The 11,704-nt window shown below is 31.6% G+C and overlaps 2 protein-coding genes across 2 annotated transcripts; one reads left to right on the forward strand and one right to left on the reverse strand.

Annotated features, from left to right (window-relative positions):
• The first annotated feature begins 3,708 nt into the window (after positions 1 to 3,708).
• Positions 3,709 to 6,502, forward strand: LOTGIDRAFT_237232 (hypothetical protein). Its single transcript, XM_009069138.1, has 3 exons — positions 3,709 to 3,772; positions 4,567 to 4,842; positions 5,357 to 6,502. The coding sequence occupies exons 1-3, from the start codon at positions 3,761 to 3,763 to the stop codon at positions 5,681 to 5,683; spliced, it is 615 nt and encodes a 204-aa protein (XP_009067386.1). The 5' UTR covers positions 3,709 to 3,760; the 3' UTR covers positions 5,684 to 6,502.
• A 267-nt stretch (positions 6,503 to 6,769) lies between these two features.
• Positions 6,770 to 11,056, reverse strand: LOTGIDRAFT_223691 (hypothetical protein). The gene is made up of 7 exons (XM_009069139.1): positions 10,977 to 11,056; positions 10,209 to 10,414; positions 9,840 to 9,909; positions 9,289 to 9,440; positions 8,726 to 8,909; positions 8,115 to 8,334; positions 6,770 to 7,805 (listed from the first exon to the last, which is right to left on the reverse strand). The coding sequence occupies exons 2-7, from the start codon at positions 10,404 to 10,406 to the stop codon at positions 7,646 to 7,648; spliced, it is 984 nt and encodes a 327-aa protein (XP_009067387.1). The 5' UTR covers positions 10,407 to 10,414; positions 10,977 to 11,056; the 3' UTR covers positions 6,770 to 7,645.
• Between the last annotated feature and the right edge of the window lie 648 nt (positions 11,057 to 11,704).

The following is an 11,704-nucleotide window of genomic DNA, read 5'->3' on the forward strand; positions in this document are numbered from 1 at the left end:
TGTAACATTGATATGTTTCTTTTATTCGACCACATTACATGTAGACATATAAACCACAACCTCAATCCGCCGCCCTGTTTGTGTTTGTGTAGATGGAAGAGCAGTTTAATATATTTGACAGAGTCGACTTTTTCGATAAGCATAAATGAAGTTTATGGGATTTCTGCTTGGTGTGACATCTCCATTCCAAATTTTACATCACATTCAATCAATAATCAATATGAATTAATGCCCTTTTTGTCACAAGATATTGGAAATTTCACTCCAGAGATGACATCACCTGATGATTATATCGTCCCTTGTGATGATAAAAGTTTCATCTTATAAGTTTTCCCGGAAATCCTTTTGTGTTATTTTCCTTGACATAGCCAAAATGACTATCGTCTAACGTGATTTAGGTTTTAGTATGTGATGGGTTTGAAATAAACTTTTGTTGTAAATAAAATCCTCTAAACTTAAGTTTTAACCGACATGAGACTTTACTGTCCTTAAAATTCGGATATTTCACGACCCTGAAAAAAAAATCCCTAAGAAATGATTTTTATTTATTTGAAAGTAGATGCATAGTAGTCTTCTCCGAAAAATATTATGACGGATGGAAATCCAAGAAATCACTCCTTTTGTCTAGGAAATCAGGTATTTCACATTTACATCCGAATTGGTAAATAATTCCCAAAGAAATGAATTTTATTTATTTGAAAGTTTAAAACATGCTTACTTTAAAGATAAAAGTGACAAAGAATCCGGATTTTTTTCTTCCGATTTAACACTATAGCAAGAAATGTATCAAGTTATATGATACCTAAATTACCAGAGAAAAGTAAGTGTTATGTCAGATGTCAATACTACAATGGTAGTGCTTCAATTTTATAACACTTTCAAGACTCACTTTCAAGATTTACATGGTGGTTTGTTACACATGCAACCAATTCTATTGGTAATGAAGATTGCAATAACTACCGAATTGATCTAGACCAAAACGATTTTATTTGTAAGAAGGGGCTAATCTAAGATGTTTGACTAAAAGATAAATATATCTAACTACACACTTTTGGTATCTTATTTGATGGTAGAGTCAATTACAGAATCTGGAAGCTTTAAACTTAACAATAATAATAGTAAAGAGAAATCATCATATAGCATGATAACAGATACACAATGCTAAGAAATAACCAATGTGAGCTCTTCCCAAAACCTTTCCCTTGTGTGGCTAATGCTGAATCAGTTAAGAATGGTATGAGAGATATGACATTTGTAGAATAAACCACAACGATCACAAAGGTAAGGATGTGTCAGGTTTGTTGAGGAAATATTGGCAAGGGATATGACTTTGGCAAATGTCAAGCAAATCTAGCTGCCGAAATTTTGATGCCAATGGAGGAACAATTTAATAGTATGTAAGAAAAAACGCATCTTGGGAGGTGTTGTTAATCTCCATTTCACATTGCCTATTTTTTCTGACTCTACACTGTCGGAATATTCATCAGAGTCTATAATAGTCAAATAAACCTCTATTCCAGCCCTCCAGATAGATATTGACATATCTATAGAGGTCAAAATAGAGGCAGAAGTTTCGATCTAACTTCATAGAGGTTTAAATTTTAGACAGATCAAAGAAGTAATATTAAAGTCGATCCCATTGAAACGATAATGTATACTAAAAATAGTACTATGTATGTAATCACAACTGGTTTCTAATTATATATACTTTATATATAAGGAAAATAATGAAATTAAAATGGTTATGACGTGCTGAAGTTAATGTATTATTATGGATGATGCATAATGTTTATTTTTAATCAATTGAAATCAGAAAAATAAAAATTTCCTGTACATTGTGCCGAAAATAAATATTATCATATTTGTATGATAGGAGGTGTCAAATTTTGGAAAGTTTACCGTAAAATAATCAGACACGTCCTCAATATCTGACGACAGCCTGTGAATTTCAAGCCTATTATTTCATTTATAAGTCACATTGACATAAGTCAATTTTCATAATCAAAAAAGTCGTAAATTATATCTGAAAATATATCTAAGATGCTATTTAAAAGGGTTAATCATACTAGGGTAGCTCATGGTGGTTTTGTAAATTGTGTCGAAACGTTATGTACTCAGTTTTTAAAGAAGTGTGTTATATCATGATATATTCTCTTGTGTTTTCTGTTATATTATGTGTGCTCCCAACTTCTAAATGTCGTTCAAATGTTAGTTTTAGTACTTCTGAAGAATATTCATATATATTCAATTTCCAAATAAACCACCGGAAATAGTCCTAGGTACCGCATTTGTCCCTTTAAAATAACATCACACCTTTTATCTTCATTCCTTTTCAAGATCTCGTCATACATTGATGTTGAACATTTGCATAAAGAGGTCAGGTCAACGAGTCTGCATGGGTTTGATTGCAGCATCTGTTGCTTTATTAGCATATTTGCGTACATCTGGTTTAGTGACTTCATCAGAAACTGAAAATATGCATAGATTTGAGCAGAAAAAAAAAATTCTACGAAAATGCCATTTTTGATGTGAATGAATTTGGGCATGTAAGGAGATAGACAGATATTCTGGTTTAAATTTTTTGGTCATCATGACAACATTGACCTTGTAGCCTACGTTATCCCTGCTTTTGATGCTACTGAGTAAAAATTAAACTTGAACACGATTTAAAGAAGAATTGTTTCAGATCATGGATGCAGTGTCCTCATTGAAACACCTTTTTTCCTAAGATTTTTATGTGGCACAGTTTAGTTTGACGGCATTCGTATTGTGATTTGTTTTATATTTTGTTTCCTTTTCGCTCTCCACTACAATACATACAGCTACAAAGATTAGGCCTATTGCTTATTATTTTTCCGTAAGATCTACTTTTATGTACAAGGTTTTGATTTGTTTGGTTATTGTTCTGACGTGGAAACTTTTAAGACAGACTAAGCCATTGTGTTAAGTTTTTAAGAATCATCGGGTTTGGAGGCACAGAATTTTCAGGGGCTACCTGGAAGTTCTTTCCTTTCTGTATAATAATAAGAAATTTGAAAGTCCCCCCCCCCCCCCCTCCACTCTCGTAAAAACGCCATTAAATTAAATTGTTCTACATATTGTTCTATATATTAAACAAAATGGGAATGCCCAAACTGAGGTTATAAATTTAAATCGCAGTTTAAAATCAAATTCTCACAACCTATTATTGCTGCAAAACACGCTCTAATTTTAATCATAACAAATCATTCGGAAATTCCCGGCAGCTTCCGTAAAGCTGAATCTTCTTCGGGTATGAATGGTAGATTTCGATGTGTCATTTCGTTGTGGAGGCGAGGCTCCTTGTTCAAGATTTTCAAAATTATTTTTCTGCCAATCCACAGAGGTGAAGGTGATGGTAATTTTTCGACCTGTATTAGTCCCTGGCTTTATAGCTTTTGCTTTGTTTTACTGTCTTGTGACAATCTGGACATAGAACTGGTTAACAATGGCTGTCATTAAATGTCGTGATATGTTTCATAGAGATAGCGGAACTTTCCAGGTAACCCGTTTGATCACGTCATGTTAGCAATATGATATTTTGGAACAAATTTTACATTTTGGAGTTTCCCTTACTATCATATTTATAGTGAAGCGAATGATTGGAAATATCCATCATGCATTTCGTTGAAATCTCGTGGGCTATAAAAAGAGGCGCGCACTTTTATGGTCACAGTTACCCTGGGAATACACAGAGTAAACGTTTTACAAGAGTTAATAGAAAATATTTTAACGGATCAAAATGGTCAATAATGTAAGTGAATATTTTTTTTATGTCTCTTTGGTTTGCGGTCAAAAAATATTTTTTTATAATGGTCTAAAGTCAAGGCTAACCACCAATTCTAGTCGATGTAAAATATAGTAATATTTTTGGTAAAATATATCCAAATATGTGTTAGTTGAAAACACGAGTAACTTTTTTGAAAAAAAAATTTGCCTTGGCTTTAAAAAACTTTTTTTTAAATTTCTCTCTTATATTTTATTTTACGGATATCCCGCCCTTCATTTTGAGTTTTTTGAAAAAAATTTGTTAAAAAAAAAATAGATATCCCGGACATATATCTCTGGCAATTTCGTGTATGTAAAATAAAATAATTAATTTCTTTTAATTTTTTAAAAAACATTTTTTTAAATAAAAGAATATTATTGCTCGTTTCTGTGTTTCGAGACGATAGATTTAATATTCATATTTACAATTTTTATTTTTATAATATTCGATCGCCAAAAAATTAAACTCTTACCAATATTCAGAATCTGTTTATTTTTTACGTTCGCTAGTATCCTTTATTTCGCCTAAATTCGCGACTGACGGAAAATGAATTTGGAAAGGCCTTACTGTCTTTAAAAAAAACCTAATATCTATATTGGTTGGCCCAGAAAAAAGGCAAAAAATGTTCATTTCAGGATTATTCTTAAAGTATCAAAGCTCATTCTAATTAAAAAAAGACAAAACTTTCATTCCGAAATTTTTTTTTGATAGGTTTAAACACATATAGCAGCATGTTTCCATCTTTTTGCGTGTTATCAATAAACTTTCTTGATTTTCAGAGTGGTGGTTGTTTCCCAGCCCATTCAGTGATAACCTCTAAATTAAAGAAATATTTAGAGGATCTTAAAGAAGGCGATAAAGTATTGGCTTGGAATGATAAAGGTGATTTAGAATTTACTGAAGTTTGGGCTCGGACCCACCATGTTATTAATGAAAAATCAGATTACATTCAGTTGGAAACAACCACAAAAAGGTTGGTCCTTAGTCACCGACATTATGTCTTGGTGAAAACCGGGGAGGAGAAATCCGAATTCAAGATGGCTAAAGATGTTCAGGTGAGTATACATGTAGATTTAATTACTGTTATATTAGGTCTAGACCTATCATAGAAGACTGAATTGAATATACAGCTATGAATAAGATCGTAAAGGCTAAATTATTGTTTCGATAGGTTCCAGATACTTATTTTTCTATACACCTGATACCACTTTTCATTATGACATACATATACTCATGATTGGCATACTTCCTTATGTAAAAAGTTAGGTAGCTGCTGCCAATGTTTTGCAAATATGTTTTGGATTTCGTGTTTCGTTTTGCAGAAAGTACTTGGTTTATGCATATAGACATATTTACAAAACAAAACGTTTAGAAATATTAAAATAGAACCTGAATATATTTTTACATAGAGTTTCAAACTAAGCGATCTTCTGGTCTATTTCATCCTACGTACCTTCTGAAGTTTAATAAAATGGTAGTTCTTATGACTTGACTGCGAGATAAGTTACGAACGTTTGCTAAAAAGAAGTTTTGATGAAAAGCTTTTAACGTTTTTTTTTTTAATTTTAGATTGGGGAAACTTTGATAACGATGGCTGATGATAAAACTGTGATTGAAGAACCAGTTGTAAATATAGATGAAGTCGAAGAAGAGGGCATTTACAACGTTTTTACAAAATCTGGCAGAATTATTGTAAATGGTATATTCTGTTCCACATACGCAGAAGTAGAACCAAATCTGGTCCACAAAACAATGGCCCCCTTCCGTACTGCATATGATTTGGCCCCGAAATGTGTCATGAAGAAAATAATGACCCCAAATAAGGAAGGCAAACCCCATTTATTTAAAATTGGAGGTGACATTCTTAAACCAATCGTATCTTCAGTTCAAAATTGAAATGGAGATAATTTGCTGTGCTTGTATATTTAGTATTTTGTATGTTTTCTTTTATAATCATGATTTAATCTGTCAAAAGAGTGGTAATATAGGTAATAGCTTGTTATCCAACCTCTTCATCTTTTGTGTGTGAATACAGTAATTTTTTTACAAAAAAATATTTTTGTATATGCTTTTTATAAGATAGTCGCATGGCGCCTCTATAATGGCTTATTTTTAATAGTTTGAAAAATTACGCCTACTTATCAAAGTCACCTCCACTTGATTCTGGATGAATTTTTTTTTTAACCGTCACTATATTAAACACTTAAAATATTGACGTTTAAATTTTGTTTTGGCCAGAATCAAGTGCCTGTGGTGAAAGTCTCGATTTTATGGTCGACATCACAAATGATACATCATTCAATAATTAATAGTTCCTAATATTTAAATTAGCAACCGTTTCATGTGTTTAACATACAGTCTTGCAAAATAAACTTCATAGGTGGTAAATATATTGGTCTCCTTGTTATTTACTACTTGTATGAGTGGCGGGCCTCGCTTTAGCCCCTCCACTTTCAAAATTTTTTAATCAATTTACACAGTGAAAGTATAGCCTCTGTCCCCCTGGAAAATGTTGTGGCCCCTGTTCGGCCCTCAACTATTTTTTTCAAGAAACACCACTGCTCGGTATTTACACCTATTACATCAATTCATCTATATATAATTTAATGTATATTGTAATTTCTATTGAAGTTTCTATCAGAAATACTGAAATCTTCATTATCACCTTTTATATCATGTTTAGTTATCTTATAATAAAACGTAATTTAACTTTTCATGTTAAATATAATCTGTCTTCTGTCCTTTGGACAAGGGTTATTCTGGACACGCGTGGATTTGACGGTTGAAATTTCGACGGTGAGCTGTGAACACTATTACTGACTAGCTTTGCTAAATAATTCCCGTTTTTTGAGACTACAATTGGTCAAGCGGGTGTTGAAACTGTCCCTTTAACAATTGTCGATCATATTCAGAAAGATAAATGAACAGAAAGTATCACGACAAACATTGTTTGGGGTATAGAAACTATAACAAAACATGTTTATCTTCAATATTTTAATAATGATGAATGAAAAGAAACATGATTTTTGACAAGATGAAATTATACTGTATATATGATGTATATATGATTTGAATATACAGAAATATAAACAATGAAAAAATAGTTTTGTAACTGAAAAAGATGGTATCTGATTACTTGCTTAGTTGCATGTTAATTATATAATTTGTATAAATTTACAGTTATTTGAACACAATATGTAATTGGCAGCATGAAACAGGTCTTGTACCCAACTCTTAGAAATCAATCCTATTCATAATTTACATCATGCGATAAAACAGGGGTTTTCAACCTTTTTCATTATATTACCCCTTTCATGATTCTTGATTTATAGATCCTGTCAACCTATTAATCCTTACTATTTTGTGATTTTCTCTTAGTTTTCCATGTCCAAGATTACAGCCTGAGTAAATAGGGCGACCTAAATTATGATTGTCCAAAATTTATGCTAGTCTACAAAGCATCTCATTACACCCCCAAAAATTTCAAAATTATTTGATTTCCCCAGGTTGAAAACCTAAGCTGTAAAGTGGAACACTTTTGATAAAATTTCATTGCAGATTTGTTTGTCACATGAAGATCAATCGTTTTGCTATAATACATCATTCATTTTTACCAATACACTTTTTACATAAGTAATTTCTCCATTGACATAAAAATTAACATTAATAATGAATTGTTTAGAGGATTTCTAAATCATATAGCAATAAACAGATATTGTATCTATATTATTTTATTCCCAGGTTATTTCAGACTTAGTATAGGAAATCTGATTGGTGTAATTAGAGGCCAAATGCCTTGTATGTTTTAGAAACCTCTTAACAACCCTTTTGCAATACACTGATTCAAGCCATATCTAGTCAAGATTTTGGTTTGGTTTCCTGGTCACTAACATTTCTAATAAATATTTCATCTTCTGGTGTTTCATCAAGTTGTCCCTTCTCAAACATATAGGAACTGGCTATAGCTAACACTGAACCATCATTAGAGAAGGCAAGAGAGGCTATACTAGTTGGGTACCTGAAATCAAATTTTGAATTCCATTTAAATCCACTGAAATTCTCCAAAACCTCACTAAGTCACTAGACGTCTCCCAAATCGTATCAATATCTGATAATCTTACTCAGCATGATCGAATTAAAGAGCAATACAAAATCAGATAAGAAACCAAACAAACATCTTTTTCAAGGATAACACATTTAGGTTCACAAGGATCCTGTTAACTAGTTGGTCCTTGGTCAAATCTTGGCATTTATCTTCCAGAGGATGGAAATAAACTTGAGCGAAATGGAACGTAAAGAATTTTGAATTTATCTAAGAAAAACTTACTTGTGAAATTGACAGAGTCGTTTCTTGTTGAACCCATCCCAAATGTTAACATAACCATCTGAACCACCTGTTGCAAATGTGTTGTATTGACTGTGAAAGGCTATGGCATTAACAGGGTATATGCTTTCTACACCATTTTCTTTCACTCGGTGACATTTAAAGGCATATTTCTTCTTCTGTACTTCTGGTGACTGATCAAAATACTCTACTGCTACACGACCTACAAGAAATACAAAGAAATTAAAGGTGCAGTGTGCATAACTTTAGATGAAAAATGTTATAATATATGAAAAGAAAGATAACCATACACAGTTGTTTGGTGTAATGCTTATTTAATAAGATCTAATAATCTTCAAAGGGAGTTTTATGGGTATAAAACCTTATATTTTATTGAGACATACATGATAAGACATACCAACAGAGCAAGAAATATAGAAATGGACTTGAAGAACAATTTATGAGCTATACATAATAACATAACAATATTCAAAATGTTATTAAACACTTGGAGAATATAAAGATTATCTCACATATTTTTTAAGATCACAGCCACTTCAAAAACAGTGACTTATAGTCAGTGTCAGTATGGGCATCAAGAAAAATAAATTTACCTTCCACAGAGCTAAGGACATAGCCTTGTTTATTAGGAAAACATCTAATACATCTTGTTTGATATTTAAGGCTGGATTCTTTACGTTGTTGTACATATCCCATATTACGAAGGTCCCATACCAAAACTCTTCTACCAGCTGTACCCACTATTAACTTATCACCAGCAATAGATAGTGTATAGACCTACAAAAACAAATTATCATGTTCTTTCTTTCTGACTAAGTCCAGCAATGTTTATTCTAACTTATTCTAACTTAATGTTTAAACACAATGGAATCTTTAGTGAAATATATAAAAATAATTGGAGTGCTGTTGATCTTTTGCTGTCTTTTGTCCTCATTAGGGTAAGTTATGTGCTGAAGAAGATTATGGGAACAGTACAGAAAATGTAACTTTGACTTATAATCGATTATAGATTTAATAATTGATAATCGAAAATTCATAGCAACATAATTGATTATTTTACTTATAAACCCAAGAACATTTGTGAAATGAGCACCATCCAACTTTTTTGTGTGCACGAGAATAGAATATGTATATTATGAGGTTTGTAAACACTTACTTTATCAGGTTGTGTAAAAGAACCAGCACAACATGGTGATCTAGGATCCCAGAGTTTAACAGTAGAATCCCAACTACCAGTAACAATAACATTAACATCAGCTCCAAACTCTACACATTTAACAGCACGATCATGAGTTCCAACTACTGTTTCTGTAATGAAAAATAATTTTTTTTTTCATAAAAATAAGCTTACATTGGCCTATTGACTATTGACAGAAATATTCTTTAAACCAAAACAGATTTAATTCAAAATACAGTAAAGTAGGCTAAAATGTAAGCTGTCATCAGTTATTCACCAATCCAATTTTCAATCTAGAATTCTACTAAAACTAAGTGTTTTATGACGTTACTAATTGCAAAGAGCCTTATGCGATAAAGCATATTTTTCAAACCCTTTGTTATTGGTGAACTGCAGGAATCACAGAAGTATGATTGAAAATTGGAATGTTGCAAATTGATGCTATTAATGTCCCGGATACACATAAAAAAACCTCTTTACAATTCCGTTAACAACTTGGAAAATGGGGCCAAAAATACTGAGTACTCTACCTGTTTGTGTGTTAAAATCATACATCTTTAAAGTTTTATCAATTCCACCACTAAATGAATGAACAGAATCCTGGAAATAATATCATTAGAAGCAGTAAGCTTACAAATGTATCCAGAGTCTGGATTCCAGACAACAGTCAACACTTGATTTTGACAAAATCACAAGCAGTATGAAGATAATTTTTATTTTTCACATTGTTAACATATCCATCCTATATGATGACATAGCATTTTTGATTTTATTGCAAACTGTTCAGATTCAAATACAATTTTGTCAAATTTTACACCTAATCAGAAGAAAGTTTCCTTGGTCTATTCTTTACGAGCCATCCCACACAAAGATATAATCTTATAGTACTAGTAGCATACCTGAAAGCAACAATCTAGAACAGGATCAGTGTGACTGTAAATCATACGTTGATTATTACTTATAATATCATATAGTCGTACAGTAGTATCCCATGATGAAACCAACAAAAACTGGCTAGATGTTGGTCCAAACTTTATAGCTGAAATACCATCTGATGGTGGATTTTTCAATTTAAACTCACTTGGTGTCTCAACCATTTTATTTGCTACAAAAAAGAAGAAAATAAAATGAAATGTGCAGAAAATCGGGAGGGGTATAACTATTGAGTACTCCTACCTAATCAACCAATAACTCGTATAACAGCACAGTATACAAGGTTTTTCATTTTCATTTGCGAAAAAAAGAACATTGAACCTAGTATAATAGAATATTTGACGGTTTAAACGTGTTATTTAATTAGCAGTTTTTGGGTTATTTACAATCAGCTAATATTAAGAAGTTTTGATCATAAGATCCACTCTTTTAGGAGCTTTCGAACAGTACCAAAAAGTCAAAATGACCAAATATGGCATATACAAGGTTTCAAGCAGTCACCCACGATATTATACTCTTATAAGCCAAGTTTGATAGTCAAAGTTTTATGTTCATTGTAATTGTAAGAGAGGTAGTATTCTTTTTACAAGAGTTCAAACGAATGCCTGTGCTGTGTTTATGTTCCCTATTCATCTCATTTTCTCCAATAACATCTATCTTAATTATCAAATACCTATAACTAACTACGCAAACAATCTTTATTACATTAGGGAATATTTAATAAGTGCTTTTACCAGGTTTTATAACTAAAATATCAAATCTTTGTTCCCGCTTGCTTATTTTTTTCCAACCGGAAGTTTACTTTTGCTTGTACTTGCAATCGTCAACAGATTGAAACAGAGGTCGGAAATTGAACGTGTCTGGTAATAATAAACGTTCTTTTAATGTTGTTTAACGGTACTTCCAAATATCAGTTGTTTTTTTCAAACTCTAAAGACCATGAAAAGTAACTTTAGAAGAATTGAAGGCATATCATTAACATTGCGATCTAATTCCATGATGCTTTCGTAGAAAATTTTGTATATTGTACTTGGCATAAGATTAAAAGTAAAGTCAGTTAACCTCTTTCGACTCCTTTGAGTTTTTTCAATAATTTGGAAATTATAAACAGGGTTAATTTGGTATACACTGAATATTCTGAAATTCACAATTTTATTAAATAAAGTTTGATTTGGGTTCTCTTGATGGAGATTAAGGAGAAGTACATTTCTCACTGGATGATATTTTTTATTATGGCTGCATACTTAATTGTTGATGATTATCTGTAGATGCAATTTTCAGTTGAAACTCAACACTCAACAGTATGTTTTGAATAAATTTTAGTAGAATAGGCTGTCTATTTTAAAATTTGTACAGTGATATTGATAGCTAAAATTGAGTCCTACACCTATGAGCAAATATTAAAATGATTAACTCCCTTTGATTTCTATTTTGAATTTGTAGGTTTTGATTATAATATTCA

The sequence above is a fragment of the Lottia gigantea genome, assembly GCF_000327385.1.
Source record: "Lottia gigantea unplaced genomic scaffold LOTGIsca_99, whole genome shotgun sequence".
Lineage (NCBI taxonomy): Eukaryota > Metazoa > Mollusca > Gastropoda > Lottiidae > Lottia > Lottia gigantea.

What these genes read in the sequence shown, in the direction of transcription:
- LOTGIDRAFT_237232 (XM_009069138.1), top strand. An exon ending in AGATGGCTAAAGATGTTCAG is followed by an intron (nt 4,843 to 5,356) that starts GTGAGTATACAT and finishes TTTTAATTTTAG; the next exon opens with ATTGGGGAAACTTTGATAAC.
- LOTGIDRAFT_223691 (XM_009069139.1), bottom strand. Translation starts at nt 10,406, where the DNA reads ATGGTTGAGACACCAAGTGAGTTTAAATTGAAAAATCCACCATCAGAT. An exon ending in TTCTAGATTGTTGCTTTCAG is followed by an intron (nt 9,910 to 10,208) that starts GTATGCTACTAG and finishes TATTATTTCCAG; the next exon opens with GATTCTGTTCATTCATTTAG. An exon ending in TGTCCTTAGCTCTGTGGAAG is followed by an intron (nt 8,335 to 8,725) that starts GTAAATTTATTT and finishes TATTTCTTGTAG; the next exon opens with GTCGTGTAGCAGTAGAGTAT.